This window comes from Elephas maximus, chromosome 5 (assembly GCF_024166365.1).
Source record: "Elephas maximus indicus isolate mEleMax1 chromosome 5, mEleMax1 primary haplotype, whole genome shotgun sequence".
Taxonomy (NCBI): domain Eukaryota; kingdom Metazoa; phylum Chordata; class Mammalia; order Proboscidea; family Elephantidae; genus Elephas; species Elephas maximus.
Genome location: NC_064823.1, coordinates 98,817,383 through 98,840,186, shown reverse-complemented (window position 1 = coordinate 98,840,186; position 22,804 = coordinate 98,817,383). Strand labels below are relative to the sequence as shown.

At 33.8% G+C, this 22,804-nt stretch overlaps 1 protein-coding gene across 12 annotated transcripts in view; it reads left to right on the top strand.

Moving 5' to 3' along the window:
• ADGRL3 (adhesion G protein-coupled receptor L3) overlaps positions 1–22,804 on the top strand; it is a 945,099-nt gene that overhangs the window by 346,210 nt on the left and 576,085 nt on the right. For all 12 annotated transcript variants that reach the window (XM_049886210.1, XM_049886209.1, XM_049886208.1 and 9 more), the window contains one exon: positions 14,119–14,351. In XM_049886210.1, the coding sequence (XP_049742167.1) occupies positions 14,297–14,351 (55 nt within the window). In that variant the 5' untranslated portion in view covers positions 14,119–14,296. The remainder of the gene's footprint in view (positions 1–14,118; positions 14,352–22,804) is intronic.

The following is a 22,804-nucleotide window of genomic DNA, read 5'->3' as shown; positions in this document are numbered from 1 at the left end:
AGTTTAAAAAAAGATCTGTGCAGAAATAAAGAACTTAAGAAAATATGGCTACATCTACTTATAGGTCAAGGCAAATACATACTTAGCACACATGAAATTTCTTCCAGGATTGCATTTGCCTTGATTGTGTTATAAAATACACATCTGTACAGACAAGCAATACAGTTATACTCTGTCATTCCTTAATAGTATTTTGCCAGATACATAACAATTCCATTGTATCTAAAAGTATTGTGATTTCCTGGAATCAGTATTTGATCCAGGATAGCATGATGGCTGTTAAGTGGTGTTATACAAGTTTGGAAGCTTGACAAAAATACTGTATTATGAAAATGCAACGATGCATTATTTTTGTGTGGTTTCGTGGTAGGTACGATCTATGCACTAGTTGGTTTGTAACTTAATGTTTTGCTTTACAGTTAATATCTATTAAATTGTGTTCTTTATTTCAAACCTCAGATCACTTCCACAAATTAAATTCAGAACAACATGTTTGCATGTTTAGGAGCAATATAGGAAAGTATAAATTTTTTGGGAAAGTATTCACATTGACCTTTATTCTTAAAAGATAGTACTTGCAGTGATTTACATTTAGCTTGTCTTTAAATATTACAAAATATATGGTTCAAAATGAACCAAATTACATTAAATTTCCTTTGTATAGTCTTCAAAACCATTTCTATTCTACCCCAGTGGATCCTCCATATTACTTTCTGCTACCCTTTGCTTAGTCTATCCTGACAAATCAGATGTCTTACATTTCTGCAATACGCACTGTCTTTGACCAACACTTTGCCTTTTTCCATAACAACTTCTAATGTAGAATATTATTTCCTCAACATTGTTTAGTGAAATCTTATGCATTCCTCAAATTCTAGCATAAATGTTACTCTCATCTTATAGTCTTCCAGATCTTCCCAGCTGTATTATCTCCTCTATTTTTTTCTATTTTGGTATTCTTTATAGTATTTGAATTTATATTTTATTATTTGTATTCCAATATTATCTATCCTCCTCCTCCTTTCCTTTCCCTGTCTTTCTCTTTCTTTTTCTCTTCCTTCTTTTCATCTTCTTCCTTTTAATGCAAGAGTTATGACTTAATCTCACACCGACTAGGATGGCTATTATCAGAAAAATGGAAACTAACAAGCGTTGGTGCGTGAGGGTGTGGAGAAACTGGAACCCCCATCTATTGCTGGTGGAAATGTAAAATTGTGCAGCTGCTGTGGAAAACAGTTCCGTGGTTCCTCAAAATGTTAAACATATAATTACCATATGACCCAGAAACTCTACTTTTAGGTATATCTTGCTCTTTCTAGGTGCCACCCAGTCAGTTCCAAGTCATTGCAACCCCATGTACAATAGAACAAAACACTGCAGTGTCCTGCACCATCCTCACAATGATTGCTATCTTTGAGCCTATTATTACAGCCACTGTGCCAGTCCATCTCACTGAAGGATTTCCTCTGGTTTGCTCACACTCTGCCTTATCAAGCATGATGCCCTTCTCCAGGGACTGGTCACTCCTGATAAATGACCAAAGTATTTGAGACAAAGTCTGCACATCCTCACTTCCAAGGAGCGCTCAGGTTGTAATTCTTCCAAGACAGACTTATTCGTTCTTCTGGCAGTCCAGGTATATTCAATATTTTTCACCAACACCGTCATTCAAAATCATCAATAATTCTTTGATCTTGCTTATTCATTTGTCTGACTTTTGCATGTATATGAGGAGATTGAAAACATTATGGCTTGGATCAGGAGGACCTTAGTCTTCAAAGTGAAATCTTTGCTTTTCAACACTTTAAACAAGTCTTTTGCAGCAGATTTTCCCAAAGAAATATGTTATTTGATTTCTTGACTGCTGCTTCCATGGGCATTGATTTTGAATCCAAGTAAAATAGATATATACCCCAAAGAATTAAAAACAGGGACTCAAACAGAAAATTGTATGCCAATGTCTATTACATTATTATCCACAATAGCCAAAGGTGGAAACAATCCAAGTGTCAACAGATAAATGGATAAACAAAATGTGATATACCCATAGAATGGAATATGATTCAGCCATAAATAGAAATGAAGGCTTGATATATAATATTTGACCCTTGAAAAAATGCTGAGTGAAATTAGTCAGACACAAAAGGACAAATATTTTATGACCTCCCTGATTTCAAATATCTACATTAATGTTTAGAGGCAAAAATTTCTTTTTTTTTTCTTTTTATTGACCTTTAGATGAAGATTTATAGAACAAACTAGTTTCTCATCAAATGGTACACACATTGTTGTATGACATTGGTTAACAACCCCACGACATGTCAACACTCCTCCTTCTCAACCCAGGGTTCCCTATTACCAACTTTTGTTCCCTTCTACCTTCCAGTCCCGGCTCCAGTGTTGGTACACCACTTTAGTCTTGTTTTGTTCCATGGGCCTGTTCAATCTTTGGCTGAATGGTGAACCTCAAGAGTGGCCTCATTACTCAGCTGAAAGGGTGTCCGGGGGCCATACTCTCAGGGCTTCTCCAGTCTCTGTCAGGCCAGCAAGCCTGGTCTTTCGTTTTGAGTTAGATTCTGTTCTATATTTTTGTCTAGCTCTGTCCAGGACCCTCTATTGTGATCCCTGTCAGAGCAGTCAGTGGTGGTAGCAGGGCAACATCTAGTTGTTCTGGACTCAGTCAGGTGGAGGCCATGGTAATTGTGGTCCATTAGTCCTTTGGACTAATCTTTTCCTTGTATCTTCAGTTTTCTTCATTCTTCCTTGCTTCTGAAGGGGTGAGAACAGTGGAGTATCCTAGATGGCTGCTCACAGGCTTTTAAGACCCCAGAAACTACTCACTAAAGTAGAAGGTAGAACATTTTCTTTATAAACTCTGTTACGCCAGTTGAATGAGATGTTCCTTGAGACCATGGTTCCCACAGCCCTCAGCCCAGCAATTCGGCTCCTCAGGGAGTTTGGATATGTAGAGACCGAACTTTAATAGTTACCAGGGGCTTGGGAGAGGGGGTAGTGGGAATTATTGTTAAGGAGGTACTGAATTTCTATTTGGGGTGATGAAAAAACTCTTGGAAATTGATAACGGTGATGGTTGCACATGATAAATATAGTCACTGAATTGTACACTAAAAAATGGTTAAAATGGCAAGTTTTTGTTATATGTATTTTATCACAATAAAATTCAAAGAAAACAAACTATTTCTTGTGCATCTCAGGTATCCCCATGATGAAACAGAATGGATTTTAAATCGTTTGTATTCAGTCATGATCATTTGTAACAAACTGCCAAAGCAATACACACTGGTTTTGTTGAATTCAGTATTTCTTGAAGATATTAAACCAGGTGATTGAGAATTTGCCCTCTGTGAATCTCCGAAGGGAGCTAGCACTATTGACAAAGATATTTATTACTAGAATATTCCGTGTTTAACTTTTTTTTTCTTGAAGTATTTATTGCTACTAACTAGACTCAGTGGTCAAATACTTCATTAATATTTATTTAATATAATGTTCTTGGATCCCATAAATTTTGAAAGAAAGAAAATATCCTTAAACTGTATTATAATGCTTTGATTTGCAGAGTCAAATTAACAGTTTCCTTTAAAAAAACAAAAGTATGAGGAGTAGTATGACCAAAATTAATAGAGTTTTGTAGTTACACATCTTATTCACATACATTCTCATTCAAGAAATAATACTATAATTCTTTTAACAAAAAACAAAACTTTACGAGAAAAGCATTTTTTTAAAAAATGTTTTGGATATTCTAAAAAAATTATAGGTAATGTTTTTTAAGAATTATATAATCAAATCAGCCCAAACTCCTTGAAAACTCATTTTGCTTCTACCCAGTGATCTTCACACCAAACATATTAAAATTTTCATAGATGGTGATGGGAGGAATTTATGTTTCAGTCATGTAATTTTTCATCTTGCTTCCCTACTTCTTTTCGCCAAGAGTTAATTATATCATAGTGCTGCCATTCGCATCATAGGGTTTTCCATGCTTTTGGACAGACTCGTAGAAAGATAAGTTTGGTAGAGAATATGTCATCAGTTACTTTATAGGGTTCGAATTAGGAACTGTTGCTGTATATGTGCCTATGATTGTGCGATACTAGTAAATCATGGAAATATTGCAATTTTTAATTTGAGTGATGAACATTAATGTTCCTTACCTAAGTGTCTGTGCGTAAGTAAATACTCTAATTGAAATATACTTTCCAGCTTATTAAAAGAATTTATCAGAAATACTTGATGTCCTTGGTTACTATGGATTGATTTTATTTATAAATGTAATGAGCTATATCACACAAATCACACTCAGCTTGATACTCTGGTGTGATAACTGGTATTTTATTTACTTGTTAAGGAAGTGACATGATTGAATGAAATAACTTTTAATCATTTTTGAAGTTTATGTTATCTCCTCAGAAGTTACCATAAAGCAATTTTATATCATTAAAAAGATAATTTATGTAGATTTGTGACACAATATTTGATTTGTTGATGAAAGTGATTTCAAATTGTTTGGACTACTAACCATGGATGAATGGCGATAACACCCAAGTGATAATTTTAAGCAAGTTTAAAGTGAGGTTTTTATTTTAGGTGATAGCTGTAATTTCTCTGAATGGAACAAGAATAATAATAGTAAAAAAAAAAAAAAAAAGCTAAACAGAAAACTCCTATATTATAACTATCAATGAGACTATAGGAATAAAAAAAAAAAAAATTAATTGTTAAAATAGTGCCACATGGCCTTTTGTACATTTGGCATGTGTTGAATGTGTTAAAAAATGAAGCAGAACACTGGCCCCTATGAAGGCTTATATGTCAAAAATCAGTGAATATGCAAAATAAAGCATGGATTAATAATTTTTAATATTGATATTGGAATAAAACCTTTAGTTATTAACACAGTTCATGACATAAGTAAACATTTAACAGTTGTGGAAAATGTAAAATTAGTGTAAAAAAAAGATTTCGTATCTTGATGTTACAGATTGAATTATGCCCTCCCAAAATATGTGTTGTAAACCCTAATCTCTATGCCTGTGGTTGTAATCACATTTGGGAATGGTTTATCTTTGTTATGTTAATGAAAAGGATTAGTATAGGGTGTTTCTGAAATAAATCTCTTTTGAGATCTAATAGAGCTTATACAAGAAAGCTAGAGAAGCAGAAATGGGTTAAGATAGATACCAAGTCACATGGAGATCTCTAAGAACCAGAAATCAGAAGCTGAAAAGACAAGAATCTTCCTCCAGAGCCAACACAGAGAGAAAGTGTTCCCCTACAGCTGGCACTCTGAATTAGGACTTCTAGCCTCCTAAACTGTGAGAATAAATTTCTGCTTGTAAAAGCCATCCACTTGTGGTATTTCTGTTATAGCATCACTAGATAACTAAGACACTTGCCTAGAGTACTATGAGAGAAAAAGTACAATAATAACATGAAGTTTACTTTGAAAAAGTTTGAGAGTACATTATCTTATAAACCTAAATTAATAAATAAACCCAAACCCGTTGCCGAAGAGTCGATTCTGACTCATAGTGACCCTATAGGAGATACAAATGATGACACCAGAATTTAAAGTGAGAGTTACTCAAGGTAAAATAAAACCAATGCTTCAAGTTTAGAAGAAGAAGCTTTGTTGAAAGTAAAAACAAAAGATTAAAATTATTTTGGAGCATAATTGTCTTAGATTTGAATTTATTATAAATTTAATAAGTTTTTCATGTAGTTTATAAGCAGAGACTTTAGTTACATTAAAAAGTTTGTAGAATTTGCTTTGGTATTGTGGTTTTTAAAAACTTTATTGTAACCTGAGTCAAATTACTCAGCTTCATAGTTTTAATCTTAAGTATTAATATTGTAAAGGTGTGCATCAAGGTTGCATCCCCTCATCGTACTTATTCATACTGTATGCTAAGCAATAATTCGAGAAGATGGACTAGATGAAGAAGAGCGTGACATCAGAATTGGAAGACTCAGTAACAACTTGTGATATGCAGATGACACAATCTTCCTTGCTGAAAGTGAAGAGGACTTGAAGCACTTACTGATGAAGATCAAAGACCACAGCCTTCAGTATGGATCACACCTCAACATAAAGAAAACAAAAACCCTCACAACTGGACCAGTAAGCAACATCATGATAAACAGAGAAAATATTGAAGTTGTCAAGGATTTCTTTTTACTTGGATGCACAATCAACAGCCATGGAAGCAGCAGTCAAGAAACCAAAAGACGCATTGCATCGAGCAAATCTGCTGCAAAGGACCTCTTTAAAGTGTTGAAGAGCAAAGATATTACTTTGCGGACTAAGACGCACCTGACCAAAGCTGTGACATTTTCAGTCATCTCATATGCATGTGACAGCTGGACAATAAATCCTATGGACTGTCCAGTCTTGTAATTTTCAAAGAAGTTGTGCATATATAGACATCTATGTTATTAGTTGCCTAACATTTAAGCAAGTTGTGTATATATACGTGTATGTGGGTGGTCCATATGGTCTATCCTCAGTTTTGAAAGATATAAAGGAAATAAAGGAAGTTGGGGAATCCTAGAACAAGCACCATCATCTGCTGCATGCCTACGATGTGACAATCTCTGCATCAGGCGTTTAACTTAGCTGCAATTTTCACAGCCAACTTACAAGATGGATGTTGCTATATCCATTTTATAAATGAAGAAACTATGATTTAGAGAGGTATATGAACTTGTCTAGCACTAGAATATTGGGATAGCATAATTTCAAATCCTTTGCTGTTTCTATCACATTACACACAAAAAGAAAATATGATAGTCTTTTACTTTGTGTATATATAACATTTCTCCTACCATATATCACATTTTTTTTATGCCTTTTATCTTCTGTATTTGACTGCAAGTTCTTCTGAAACAGTGATGATATTTTAGACTAGTAGCTACACTCTCTCCCCACTTGCCCCATAGTGCTAGCGCAGAGCTTTGTATACTGAGAAGGCTAAAGGAATTTTGAGATGGAAAATACATTTTGCAATTGACTTGTTAAATGCTTTCTATCATTAGTATAGCTCCTCTTTTATGAGTAATTATCTTGTCATTTGTGACTTAATGCATCCGTAATGTCTTTTCTTGGTTTTTCTTCTCTGTGTGTTTTTGAAGAGCGGTGCTTCAGAAATGACTTGAGTGAAAATCCCTTTTATATGAAAATAGGTTGGTTTGCTGAAGTTAATGACAATACATAAATTAGAAAAAAAATCATCAGAGGAAGTTTTCTTTTTAACGTTATTTTTCAAATAGTTGTGATATATCTTTTTATAGATAACAGGCAACGTTGTCTTTTTCAAATTAGATGTTAAAACTTATATAGCATAATTATTGCAATTTTAACAGATATGCCCCCAGATGAACACATTATTTTGAGACTACAGGGCATTCAATGGGAGGAGGTTGGCAAGCCAGAAGTATGAAAAACATGTTACCCTCCTCAAATATTAGTTTCTGTTCTCCTTCTAAATTCATTTCTACACCTCTTTTTATACAATAATCACACACACAAAAAATTCCTGTGCTAAAATCAAATATATCTAGGTAGGCATGGCTCTATGCCCTGCTGTAGTACCTCGAAATGAGCCATTATTAATAAATGATAATATGCACATTCTTATCCTTTTATAAAATAAATTTTCCCCGTTGCCTCCTCAACATGAAAATATACATCATATGAAATATGCTATTCTAGTTTTAAATGAAGCCAAACTTAGTTAAAAATAGCAAAATTCATCTTTCACGATGGAAATCATTCACCTTATTCCTCCAAAAGCTGTCATTGTGTTGTTGTTATTAGCTGCCAGTGAGTCGACTCCCACTCATGTTGACCCCACAGGGTTTCAGAGGAACAGCTGGTGGATTAGCAGCCATAGCTCGTAACCACTGTGTGACTCAATAAATATTTTAGAATTAAATTATTCTTACTTCTTATGAATGCCTGTTAAGAGAATGAGTACAATAAAATTGAAAACTAATGAGTATTAATAACTCCTAAAAATATAGCATTTATTACATGTTATGCCACCACTCATCTACCAGTTTGTCATAGTGTGGTACCTTACTTGTTGCTGTGATGCTAGAAGCTATGCCACCAGTATTTCAAATACTAGCAGGGTCACCCACAGTGGACAGGTTTCAGTGGAGCTTCCAAACTAAGACAGACCAGGAAGAAGGACCTGGAGATCTACTTTCAAGGGGGAAAAAAAAATCACTGGTGAAAAACTTATGAATAGCTGGAGAACATCATCTAATATAGTGCCTGAAGATGAACCCCTCAAGTTGAAAGTCTCTCAAAATACAACTGGGGAAGAGCTGCCTCTTCAAAGTAGTATCGACCTTAATGGTGTGGATGGAGTGAAGCTTTCAGAAACTTCATTTGCTGATGTGGCATGACTCAAAATGAGAAAAAAACAGCTGGAAACATCCGTTGGTAATTGGAACATTGAAAGTACAAAGTATGAATCAAGGAAAATTGGAAGTTGTCACAAATGTGAAATGGAACACTTGAAGATCGATATCCTAGGCATTTGTGAGCAGAAATGGGCTGGTATTTGACATTTTAAATTGGACAATCAAATGGTCAACTATGTTGGGAATGACAGATTGAAGAGGAATGTCATCACAGCCATCTTCAAAAAGAACATTTCAAGACCTATCCTGAAATCGAGTGCTGTAAGTGATAGGATAATATCCATATGTCGACAAGGAAGACCAGTTAATATAACTGTTACTCAAATTTTTGAACCAACCGCTAATGCCAAAGATAAAGAAATTAAAGATTTTTACCAACTTCTGTCATCTGAAATTATCAAACATGCAATCAAGATGCATTCATAATTACTGGTAATTTACATGTGAAATAATAAAGATTGGAACTGGAAATAATAAAAGAAGGTTGAGTACATGGAAATAAGGCCACAGTGACTGAAATGACGCCCAAGGTCAAATAATAGAATTTTACAAGAACAATGACCTGTTCATTGGACATACCTTTTTCAACAACGTAAACTGCAACTGTACAAGTGGACCTTGCTAGTTGGAATACACAGGAATCAAATCCACTACATCTGTGGAAAGACAATGGAAAAATTCAATGTCATAGTCAGAATAAGGCCAGGCGCTGACTGCAGATCAGATCTTCAGTGGCTCATATGCAAGTTCAAGTTGAAGCTGAAGAAAATTCAAACAATTCTGTAAGAGCCAGTACAACCTTGAGTATATCCCACCTGGATTTAGAGACCATCTCGTGATTAGATATTGACCCACTGAACACTAATGAACGAAGACCAGAAGAGTTGTGAGATGACATCAAGGACATCATACATGAAGAACATCAAAAAGACGGGACAGAAATAAAAGACTAAAATGAATGTCAAAAGAGACCCTGAAACTTGCTCTTGAATGTGGAGTAGCTAAAGCGAACAGAAGAACTGATGACGTAAGAGAGTTTAAGAGAAGATTTCCAAGGGCTGCTTGAGAAGAGAAAATAAATTCTAATAAAATATGCAAAGACCTAGAGTTAGAAAAAACAAAAGGGAAGAACATGCTTGGCATTTCTGAAGCTATAAAGCTAAAAATTCAAGTGTCGAGTTACAAATTTGGAGGATTCTATGGCAAAATATTGAATGATGCAGGAAGCATCAAAAGGTGGAAGGAATACCATACTTTTATGCAAATAATGCACAGTTTCTATATTTGTTAGCAAACCACACCTTCCCCCCCGCATGGTATTTTTATAAGTGTGATGTACTAAGTTTATTCTAGCAACTTATAAAACAAAAATTGGCATAGCAGTGCTTATGAAAATACCTCGAGGAGAGGGCACTGTTGGCAAATGTAGAAAGTACACATTATTGGTGTAAAAATGTGGTACACAGAGTCACTGTACCATAAAAACACAGTGGCTGCAACAATGGGCTCAAGCATAGCAGCAGTTGTGAGGATGGTCCCAGCAGTGTTTCCATCTGTGGTACTTAGTGTCACTGTGAATCAGAACTGTCTCGACGGCACCTAACAACAACAGCAGTAGACTGTTATTGGCAGTACATATTTTCACTAATTCATTCTTTCTAATAACCATTGGAATTAAGTAATATCACTTCCACACCTCCCCCATTACCCCTGCCCCTTATAAGAACGCTGAAGCACTAAGTGATTAAATGACTTGCCTGAGGTTACACCAATACTGGAGCTAGTAATTACAATCAGGTGGTCTGGTTCAAAAGCTCTGCTCTTAACAATCAGGCTAAAAATAACAATGTCAAAAACTTGGACAAATCTGGGTAATTTTGCCTTATAACCGTGGCAAATATTTCAGAAAGATTTAGCTATTTATTTTGGCAGAGTAGCACATTATTATATTTTTCAATAAACAGTATCTATTTTGAATGTACCTTTTCAGACATTTTTCTAAAAGTTTATATTCAAATACTAAAATTATTTTTTTAAAAAGATATATCAATTACCACAGGAGGGAGGGGAAGGGACAGAAGGAAAGAAAGAAGGATGGAGGGAAGGAAGGAAGCAAGAAAAGAAGGAAAGAGAAACGAAGGCCCAATTTGATCAATCTTTTTTTGTGTGTGTGTGAAAATATACACAAGTAAAGATATACCATTTCAACTAATTGAATATGTACAGTTCAGTGGCATTGTTTGCATTCTTCAAGTAGCGTAACCATTCTTGGTATCCTTATCCAAATTATTCCACAATTATAATTTGCTTGCTCTCTCCTATGCCTCTCATCTAACCTTTCAAGATGCTGTTATGACTGATCAGTTTTAAAGGCATTGACCTTTAAAGACAGTATCTTCAAAACTTGCAATATTTTCCTTCAGTATTCTGACTGCCTCAGATAAACTTTATAAGGAGGGAGCTATACTTTCAGAAAGCAAGGTTGTGTCATCTCCATATCACAGGTTGTTTATGAGTGTTCCACCAATCTGATACCGAGCTCTTTTCATATAGTCCAGTTTCTTGAATTATTTGCTCAGCATACAGATTGAATAAACCTGATGAAAAGATACAACCCCGGTGCACACCTTTCCTAACTTTAAACCACTCAGTATCCCCTTTTTCTGTTTGAAAAATCTCCTCTTGGCCTATGTATGAGTTCCACATGAGCACAATTAAGTGTTCTGGAATTCCCATTCTTTGCAATGTTATCTATAATTTATTATGATCCACACAGTCAAGTGCCTTTGCGTAGTCAATAAAACACAGGTTAACATCTTTCTGGTATTCTCTGCTTTCAGCCAAGATCCATCTGAAATCAGCAATGATATCCCTGCTTTCACATTCTCTTCTGAACCTGGCTTGAATTTCTGACAGTGCCCCATCCGTGTACTCTGCAACTGTTTTTGAATGACCTTTAGCAAAAATTCACTTGCATGTGATATTAATGATATTGTTCGATAATTTATACATTCTGTTGGATCATGTTGGGTAGAAATTCGGATCTCTTCCAGTCAGTTGGCCAGGTAGCTGTCTTCCAAATTTCTTGCCATAGAGGAGGGACCACCTCTAGCTTTTTAACTGTTTGTTGAAACATCTCAATTGATAGTCCGTCAGTTCCTTGAGCCTTGTTTTTCACCAGTGCCTTCAGTGCAGCTTGGACTTCTTCCTTCAATACCGTTGGTTATTGATCACATGTTACCTCTTGAAATGATGAAACATTGACCAGTTATTTTTGGTACAGCGACTCTGTGTATTTCTTCATCTTCTTTTGATGCTACCTTCATCATTCAATATTTTGCCCATAGAATCCTTCAATACTGCAACTCAAGGCTTGGATTTTTTTCTTCAGTTCTTTCAGCTTAAGATATGTCAAGTGTATTCTTCCCTTTTGATTTTCTATCTCCAGGCCTTTGCACATTTCATTATAATAAATTTACTTTCTCTTCTCAAGCAGTCCTTTGAAATTTTCTGTTCAGTTCTTTTACTCTATCAGTTCTTCAATTTGCTTTAGCTACTCTGTTCAACAGCAAGTTTTAGAGTCTCCTCTCACACCAATTTTTTTCATTTCTTTCTTTTCTGCCTTCTTCAAGTATGATGCCCTTGATGTCATCCCACAGCTCTTCTGGTCTTTGGTCATTAGCATTCAGTGCATCAAATCTAATCTTGAGATGGTCTCTAAATTCAGGTGGGATATCCTTAAGATCATACTTTGACTCTTGTGGACTTGTTTTAATTTTCTTTAGCTTCAACTTGAACTTGCATATGAGCAATTGATGATCCGTTTTGGCCTTGGTGTGACAAATGATACTGAGCTGCTCCATCGTCTCTTCCCTCAGATAAGTCAATTTGATTCCTGTGTATTCTAACCAGTGAAGTTCTCATGTATAGCTGTAGTTTATGTTGTTTTTAAAAAAAAAAAAAAAGATATTTTCAGTGAATAAGTTGTTGGTTTTGCAAAAATCTATCATATGATCCTTTGGTGTCATTTCTCTTGCAAAATTCTGTCATATGATCTCTTGGCATCATTTCTCTCACCAAGGTAATATTTTCCAGCCACTTATCCTTCTTTGTTTCCAAATTTCACATCCCAATCACCAGTAATTATCAGTGGATCTTGATTGCATGTTTGATCAATTTCAAACTGCGGAAGTTAAAAATCTTCAAATCCTTCATCTTTTGCGTTAGTGGTTGGTGCATAAATTTGATTAATAGTCTTATTAACTGCTTTTCCTTGTAGATATGTGGATATTATCCTACCACTGACAGTGTTATACTTCAAGATAGATATTGAAATGTTCTTTTTGATGATTAATGTGATGCCATTTCTCTTCAATTTGTCATTCCTGGCATAGTAGACTATATGTTTGTCCAATTCAAAATGGCCAATACCAGTCCATTTCAGCTCACTAATATCTAGGATAGCAATCTTTATGTTTTCCATTTCATTTTTGATGACTTCCAATTTTCCTAGATTAATACTTCACACATTCCACGTTTCCATTATTAATGGATGTTTGCACCTGTTTCTTCTCATTTTAAGCCATTCCACATCAGAAAATGAAGATCAGAAAGCTTTATTCCAGCCACGTCATTGAGGTTGACCCTTATTTGAGAAGGCAGTTCTTCCTCAGTCATATTTTGAGTGCCTTCCAACCTGAAGGGCTCATTTTCAGGCACTATATCAGACAATGTTCTGCTGCTATTCATAAGGTTTTCAATGGCCAATTTTTTTGTTTAAATACACTGCCAGTTATTCTTCCTAGTCTGTCTTAGTCTGGAAGCTCGGCTGCAACCTGTCCACCATGGGTGACTATACTGGTATTTGAAATACCTGTGCCATAGCTTCCAGCGTCACAGCAACACACAAGCTACGAGAAGATGACAAACTGCAGACCAATTGTGGATTTTAGCTGTACTAAATTGTGAGAGGAGCTCTGGTGGTACAGTGGTTAAGGGCTCTGCTGCTAACTGAACCCACCAGCCTGCTCTGTGGGAGAAAGATTGTGGCAGTCTGTTTCCCTAAAGATTACAGCGTTGGAAGCCCTGTGGGGCAGCTCTACTTCTTCTTACAGAGTCGCTATGAATCAAAATCGACTAGACTGCAACAGGAGTCTAAATTGTGATTTTGTCAATAATTTGCTTTAATTTTCTATAGTGAAGTTTTAGATTATCAAACTAAAGATCATCTTTTATAAACATAAATTTATGATGTTCGCAGAAATACCAAGATACTTGGAACTGTATGGTAGTTAATACTTAGAATAATGTCTTAATGAATAATAGGGACCAAAATGAAATTTTGAAACATATATTTAGCCTTTTTTTGTTGTTTCAAATGTATCCATGGTAATAATGATGAATAATTTTTTTTTTTTACTTTTCCAGTGTTTGTAGAAATTATAGTTCATGAAAAATGTCCACACAAAGTATGCTGAGTAAAATCATTATATTCAAATTAATTTGGTCTAATGAGAACGAATTGTTTATTTCAGTCCATTTTGGTTCTAGGTAGTAAATACTATGGAAGTAAATGCAAAAATAATTTGTTTTACTTGTAATCTTTCAGTGAATTATGATAAGAATAACTGCATTTGATAATCAATTGTTTTTCCTTGTTTGCAGGTTTCAAATTGTGGATATTGGTGTTTCTGTTTTTGAAGTCTTTTTTTTCTTTTGGAGTTTTTTTTTTTTTTTTAAATCGTCTGTCTTGAAGTACAGAAGAGGAACCAGAAGGACACTTATTTCATTTCACATTTGAAAAACTCACTCTTGAGGGACTCCTACGTCTGAGTGTACAGCCATGTGGCCATCACAGCTACTAGTCTTCATGATGCTCTCAGCACCAATAATTCACGGTAAGACCTTTAATTAGATTTCTGCATGACGCTTAAAGTTGTCTCACTTATTCACACTAGGCCCTTTCTTCCAAATCTTTGCCTTGAGATTTTGCAGCTTATGCATTAGTAAGCTAAAATAAAATAAATGACTTTGAGACAACTTTTTTAAAACGCCTGTTGAAATATATGTAGAACCATTTTTTTTCTTTTTTTTTAAGAGCTCCTGCATATTTAATTATTTGTGTTTACTACACTATGGAAAATCTGCTGAATCATTAATTATGTAATTATGAATTTGGGCTTACATTTTTGTAGTTCAAAGTAGTTTTTAGTGTGATGAATACGTACATTTGAAAGAAAATTATGACAAACCTGCCTTCTAAAACCAGGTAATCATTTTTTTTTTTTTTTCCTGAGTATTTTCTTCTCTGTACAATCTTTAATGCACAGAGTGCAAAATATAATTTACTGAAGGAAAATGATTTCTGTCATATAGCTTTTAGAGCACAAAACATTAAAAAACAACAAAAAATAATATGCACTTTTTTTTGACTTTTCAGACAAAGGTCGTTTTACTGAAATATGCTAACATTCATAATGGACTTGTATACTTACTTTGTTCATTTACTCATCTTGATGTTTGCAACACAAATATAATATTTTAAAAATAATGGCTCTTTACAAATTTTATAAAATCTCTAATTCAATAAGAAAACCAGACATATATAGTCTACAATTTAGTGTAATATTCATCGAATCTTTCTAAAAACTGCACAATAAAGAAACTGTACACGTATCCCTTCACAATTTAAAGTTTTCTTCTAATTATCATTGGTTTTGCACTAAGATTTGAATGCATAATGTAGTCACTCTCTCATATGTTGATGGTAGTTACAGTAAAGAAAAAGGGACACAGCTATATTTGCCACTGCTTAGGAGGCCTCAGACTAGCATAGTGTAAAAAGCAACTGAAATGAATTGTTAGCCTCTTTAGCTCACTTTGGCTGTAATATTGACTACTGAAACCTATTGTAGTTCATTAATGACACAATTCTGAATTTGGCCCATGGTCCTCAGTTTCAACTTGAATTGCATTCATTGTTATTATGAAAACTGGAAAAAAAAAACAACAACAAAAAAAACTTTTGTTTCCTTTAACATTTTCTTATAGTGATTTAATGCACTTCTAGTGTGATTTAAGCCACTATAAGCTTGTGACTTTAAAATTGATTTAAAAATTAAATAAAATCATACTTATTCAATTGTCTAGTGTAGACAATGTAAATTTTACTAAAATTTCTAAATGTTTCCTTAATATACTGATGCAGCACTTACACACTCACATGCTTGGACATATACAACATTTTTTGATTAGTGTCAATGGAAGAATTGTCACTGTCAACAAGTGCTTTCCTTATCAGTCAGTATACCTAAAGGTGATTCAATTTTTTAATTTTAGAAAAATACCTACCTTAAACCTACATACATACACAATTCATGTTCAAAAGTTCAGTCTAAAGTAACCTTTTTTAGAGAAATGTAAGTTAAAGATAGAAGAAAAGGACACTGTAAGAAAGACACACCTGTCTTCAGATTGGAATTTCTAGTTCCCCAAAATTGTTGTCTTTTTTATTTTATTTTTTTTTTATGTATTTTAAATGGCCCCAGGCATGGCTGACTCATAGAATGTGGGCTTTGGGTTGGAGTCTGGAAGGCTGTATTAAATGCATACACATGTAGACAGAAAAAATTTCTCCAAGTAATTCTGACAAGTATTTTTAAACCTGTAATATGATAGGTCACATAAAAGATTTACTTGGTATATATAATATTTTTGGCTAACAACTTAAGTAATTATTTTTGTATTATGTGAACTACTTAATATTATCTGGCAGTTTGAAGCATATCAGGCTAAAGAATATATAAGCTCTCTACTTATAAATTTTGACCTTTTTATGCCTCATAGATATTTTAAAACTTTGCAGTAGAGAAAATGCAAATCAGTTTTACCTGCCTTGTAGAGAAGGCCTTCTTTGTTGCATTTAGGATACTACTTCTGACTTGTGAATGAAAGACTTTTTCAACACCCTTTTGGAATCTAACTTGTTCTAAATAGAGGAATGTATATACCTTTGATGAAATGTGAAATATAATAGGATAGGAATTTTTAGAGTTTCCACAGATCCTGGCTTAAAGGAATACTGCACAACTTGAAGCTTTAGATGACTGAGTGAAAATGGATATCACAGTTATAGAAGTAGGCCTGTTTCCATAAACTCCCTGATGACATCTTTTTGCCTACATGCTGTTGAGATGTCTGACTTTATTTCGTCCCTGGCCATTGAAAATTCATTTTTTCTAAGGACTGATTTTAATTGCTATCTCTTCATCCAGTGCAAATAATAATGATGGCTAATTATTTTATAGCCATAAACTTTAGTTCAATTAATCCTCACAACAATATTATCAGTTTATTATTATTATTCATTATTGTTATTACCATTGTATAGGTAAAGGCATTGAGGCATTGAGTGATAAAGTAACTTGACTGAGGTTACACAGCTACTAAGTGATACCACCCAAGTGATACAGTGGGGTTTTAAAATCGAGGAGCTGTCTTTTTGAGCTCCGGTCTTAACTGCCAGTACGTATCCAATTCCCATGAAGGCCATTCTTCCCTAAAGAATCCCATCTACATTATCCCAATTATTTAGGAACAGGAGAGGTGGAAACACTGATCACCTGCCTCTTCCAAATTCTGGACACAAATTCTAGAGAAACTGGTCTTTGAAGTCTGACACACCTGAATTAAAATTCCAGCTTTGCAGTCTACCAGCTATGTAACCCTATTGCTTGATACAGTAAATACCATTCATCACCTACTGTGTGCCAGAAAGCCGTGCTGGTGGCTAAGGATATGGTAGTGAAAAATACAGACTCTTTCCTTTAAGAAGCTTACAGTAACCTAAAAATTTGTAAGCCTACTTTTCATCTGGAAGATTCAAAATTTAATCCCTGCAGGGTTATTTTAATAAATGAATGGGATAATATACGTATAAATTCTAACACAATACCTGGCATTTGGCGAATGTTCAGGAGATTTTTTTTTTTTTCCCATCCCTTAACTTACCTTGAAACATAGATATACCTTTGATGATTAAGGAAAATGCATCATTTTCTTTATTCTCATCCTGAGAATTGAAAGAAAAATGTTTTTCTACTTGAATCTCAGTTTTCAATTTTTGTCAGAAATTTCAGAACACTAGTAACTAAACAAAATTTTCAAACCAAATTTATCACTCTTTCAGTTGGTAGTATATACTTCAGTATTGCCTTTGTGCATGACTCCTGCATAAATTAAAATAGAAATTGAACTAAAGAATTAATTCCTAATAGTATTCACATTAATTGACCAATCTTCTACATCGTCTTAGAAAGTCTGGTTAAGGTTTCATGTAAGAAAACAAAATTAATCAGTTCATCAACATTGCATATATACAATTTTTTTTAATAAGGAAATGTGTCTGGTTCTATGTTTACCTGTCCATACTTTATGTCTCTGTGTACTTCTGCATGTCTGTTTCTCTGTTTTCCATGACTGTGCCCCCTTCACATAGAGCCATAAAACCCTTATCTATAATGCAGTGAAACCTGGCAGAAGAGAAGCAGCTTGGCCAGTTCTTTGCTGTGAACAAATGTAGTGTTTTGTGAAGATAAAGAATCTTCTTTGTTCTACTGATGTAGTTGGGAACAGGGGAAAAGAAGAGAATTGGAGAACAATAACTCAGTGATAAGGTAGTCACCTGGGGCTCATGTTGACTGTCAATAGAGGACTATCAATGTTCAATGTGGGATCCTGGGCTAGAAGATCTAGTCCTGGGAGGCACTTCATTCCAAGCCCGGATGGATTGGAAGTTGGGAAGGTGTTTGGGGTGCTCAGATAACTTCATTCCAAGCCCGGATGGATTGGAAGTTGGGAAGGTGTTTGGGGTGCTCAGATATTATAACTATATCTCATCTTAATTAAACTTCTCTTGTAAACTGGGTCCCAATTGAAAAGTTATGAGCAGGATCATTGGAAATTTCCTTTTTTTTTTTTTAAGGTAACTTCACAGAAAAAAAAAAAAAATTCCATATCCACCATAGGCATACTTTGCTCTACAAGCCTATTTTGTATTATTATTAAAGATGCATCTATATTTATATTCATGGGCTGTACTGGCTGAAATTCTTTTTGCTATGTTCAAGTAGTTACTTGTAATACATAGTAGTTAATAGATATAAACAATGGTTAGACACATGAATATTTAGTCCTTATATGTTTTTATGTAATTTGCATCTTATTATACATGTATTTTTACAGTTAGAACACTACTGAATATATCAGTGATTTAAAATAATATCCATATTTCTTTTAACTTCTAATAAGATGTTAAGCTTGAGAAAGTGCAAAACTTACATTTTACTACATAACATTTTACCATATACTTCTTTTTATGAAGATGTGTTTATTAGTTTTGAGTTAGGTTGACCTCTAATCTCTGCTTAACTTTGTATTTTTAGTGAGTAATCATCATTGAAATATTTGTATTGTTTGTCAGCCTAGATAATTTGTAATATCTGCAGTAATATCACTATTTTTGTGATCATTTATGTTATACAGAAACATTTTTGTCATAGTATTACTATGCAATTACTAACACATCCAACACCATTCACAAGCTTACTGCTTGATGCTGAGTTACTTACAGTTAACTACTCAAACTCTAATATCACAGTATAAACTAAAAATAGTCATGCTAATAGGTTTACTTTGTCTCTGTAAGAGTTTGTTTAAAAATCTTCCCTATAAATTTGTATTCAGGTTAGCATTGAAAAATAATTTTATTTTACCTTCTCACTTATAAGATGTATTTTACGTGAGTTTTGTTGTAGTGATAGTATATGAGTATCATGTGAAAACCTTGAAAGTAAAATACCATTTTCGTAATTTCAGATTATATACAGTGACTATTTGAGGGTTTGCAATTTTATCTTATTTTTATATTTCCTGGCCTTGGTAGACTGTGCCTGCCATAGGATAGTTGTTGTATACCTGATGTTGAATGAATTTTGAAATAGTGTTCTGCTTTTGGAATATACAATAAGTCATAATTTATTATTTTCTCTTCTTTGGATCTCTAAATCATGTATTTACTTTCATTCTCAGTGTAATGGTGCTCTAGCTTTTATAATCTCATATAAGTAGCCACAATACATTTTTCATGTGTTTATTCCTGTAATACTGATTGGCAAATGAGTCCTTAATAGTCAGTCAGAATATTCAGATGCTATGGGAAACAGTCTCATTGATTGGTCATGTCACTTAGAAATTACATATTGTGTTATAATCTGTTTAAGTTTGACAGTTTAGGAACAAGGCCTTACTGAAAAATAAGGTTGATTTTTTCTTTACTTTTTCAGATTTTTAATTAATAGATTGAGAGTAAACTGTTTGAATTTTGTTAATAATCACATTTTGGTTTTATTTGAATCTGTATTTTCATATTTCATAACAAAAATTAGTTTCTTTAAATATAGTTTTGCATTCTTACCCTCCCCCAAAAGAAAAATATGAAGGATTTGCTTAAACAAGCTACTCTAGTTAAGGATTTGCAAGAGAAATAAGTTAGTTGTACTTAAAAAAGTAACAGATACAAGTCTTCATACAAAGTAGGTGCTCGCGATGTCATTCAATAGCTTTCTGTGTTTATTTCATCTATACATATTATTAGACCCCCGGTGGCACAGTCCTTGGAAACCCTATGGGGTAGTTCTACCTTCTCCGATAGAGTTGCTGTAAGTCAGAATTGAACTAAATGGTAACAGTTTTGGTTTGCTTTTGGTATACATATTATTATAGTTTGTGATCATTTGAACGTCCTTAAGTTTGTAGCTTACTAGTAAAGTAAAAGAGCATAATTTCATACATTTCTCTGTTACTCATCACCACTATAATATACTTTATCGTCAAAATAATTTTCCTTATGGAAATTGTAAATCAGAAAGCAAATTTAAGAAAAAAAAAATCACCCACAATCCCATGACTCAGTGATATAATTACTCTTAATGCTTGCTTTTCTTGTAGTCATGCATGTGTACACATATTTTAAACAAAATCAGAATAATGTTAGGAATGAAATTTATTATCCTCTTTTTAACTTAACATTGAATCGTATGTATTTCTTACTCTCATTAAATTAAAAAAGACATTAATATTGCATCATATCAAGGTACCATGATTTATCTAACCAAATTTTGATGGCTCAATGTTTAATATCATATTTTGCTGTTACTGATATTGCTGCAAAGAACATGCGTGTATATAAATTTTGAGTCTTTGCTGTACTCCTAGATAAAATCCCCTGGGGAATGAAAAGTAAAAGACTAATTCCTTAATCGGAAAATAAATTACTATCAAAAAATGAGTGATAATAAATGATCAAGACAACCTTATTTTTTAAAAAATTTTATTTTGTCGTTGAGAATGTATACAGAAAAACATATACCAATTCAACCATTTCTACATGTACAATTCAGTGACATTGATTACAGTCTTCGAGTTGTGCAATCATTCTCACCCTCGTTTTCTTAGTTGCTCCTCTCATATTAACATAAACTCACTGTCTTCTAAGGTTCTTATCTAATCTTTCAGGTTGCTGAAGACAAGCTTCCTTTTTATTGCTACAATCTGATTAAAACAAATCAAAAAGTTTTAGCTCTAACATTAATAAACAGATCATAATAAGAAGAGTACATATTCAGATATTAAGGTACAATTATTATCTGTAGGGTCTGTGATGATATATTCAAGAAATTAAAATGGTCCTTTGAGTTCAGATGTATGCTTAAAACATGCATATATGATTCTAGTCAAAAACAGCATTGAAAATTGTAAATTACTCAGGAAATATCTTAACAAGAATTGCATGAAACCTAATAGAAGAAAACCCTTAAATTTTACTGGCAATCACATATGTGGAGCAATATTCTTTGTTTCTGGATGAAAAGACCGATTATGGTAAAGTCAAATAATTCCAAATTAGTTTTTAGGAAGTTTTATACAACTGGATTCAGAATACTAGTGTAAACCTTTCTAGGTAGAAACTCAAAAGAAGTATTTTAAAATACATATTGAATCTTAAGCAAGGCAATTATTAAAACAATTGAAAAGAATATTAAGAAAGTACTTATTCAACTAAACATAAACTATATATTACAAAAATATAGTGATTGAAGATAAAATCCCAGAAGTAGACTGATCAGTTGGAGAAAATGAGACCCCCTGAAATAACACTGTAGTTTATATGTTTGTGTTTGCAAAGTGGTAGGAATGGAACCTGAGAAAAACAAATATCTGGGATAAAACGTTGTCAAATAGGAAAGAGATCAAGTTACAGAGACAGAGAGAGTGAGTTTCAGATTATGTAGTATAAAACTTCTGGAAGAAGATTTCTTTGAGTAATCTAACTTAATCTCCATACTTGAGCCATGTATTGAATAGGATAAACTGGAATCTGCTAACAATAGGTTTCAAAATTAATAATGGCCTTAACAAAATTGGAGCCCTGGTTGCATAGTGGTTAAGCGTTTGGCTGCTAACCAAAAGGCTGGCAGTTTGAATTCACCATCTGCTCCTTGGAAACCCTGTGGGGCAGTTCTACTCTGCCCTATAGGGTTGCTATGAGTTGGAATCAACCCGATGGCAACAGGTTTTTTTTTTTTTTTTTAACAAAATTTTTTCATGTTCAACAACAGTGCAAGTGGGTAGGAGTTTCTGGTCAGAATGTGTGTGTTGTGGAGTGGTGTGTTCTTCTGCACCACAGAGTTATTCAGAGGCCCAGTCTAATGGCAAAAGACTTCAAAGTCATTCTGACAGTCATCACCCATCTGAGTATATAAGAAGAAGGAAGGAACATGGTGGAGGTTCTATGGACATACTTGGAAGTAGTGCACATTACTTCTATTCCTGTTGCCACTAAAGAAAACTCAATCTTATTGCTCAAGGTAGTCTGAAAAACAGTTTTCTTGAGATTAAGAAAGAAGACATTCAATTACCAACAACATCATGTGGTTATTTTTTAACTACATTAAATGCAGTAATATCTTCTTTTTCATTAATGTATAATGAAGTTTTTTACAGTATTATTGAGATATATTTCACATGTAAAATTCATCCATTTAAGTATATCATTCTGTAGTTGATTTGTAGTTGTGCAAACATCACCACAATCTAATTTTAGAACATTTTCAACACCTCCGAAGATACCTATCCATTAGTAGTCTATCCCAGTTGCCCCTTCCCTCTTGCCCCTGCCAATGACTAACCTCCTTTCTATCTCTATGGATTTCATATTTTGGACATTTCATGTAAATGTAATTACTCAATATGTGATTTTTTGTGATTCCCTTCTTTCACCTAGCATGGTATT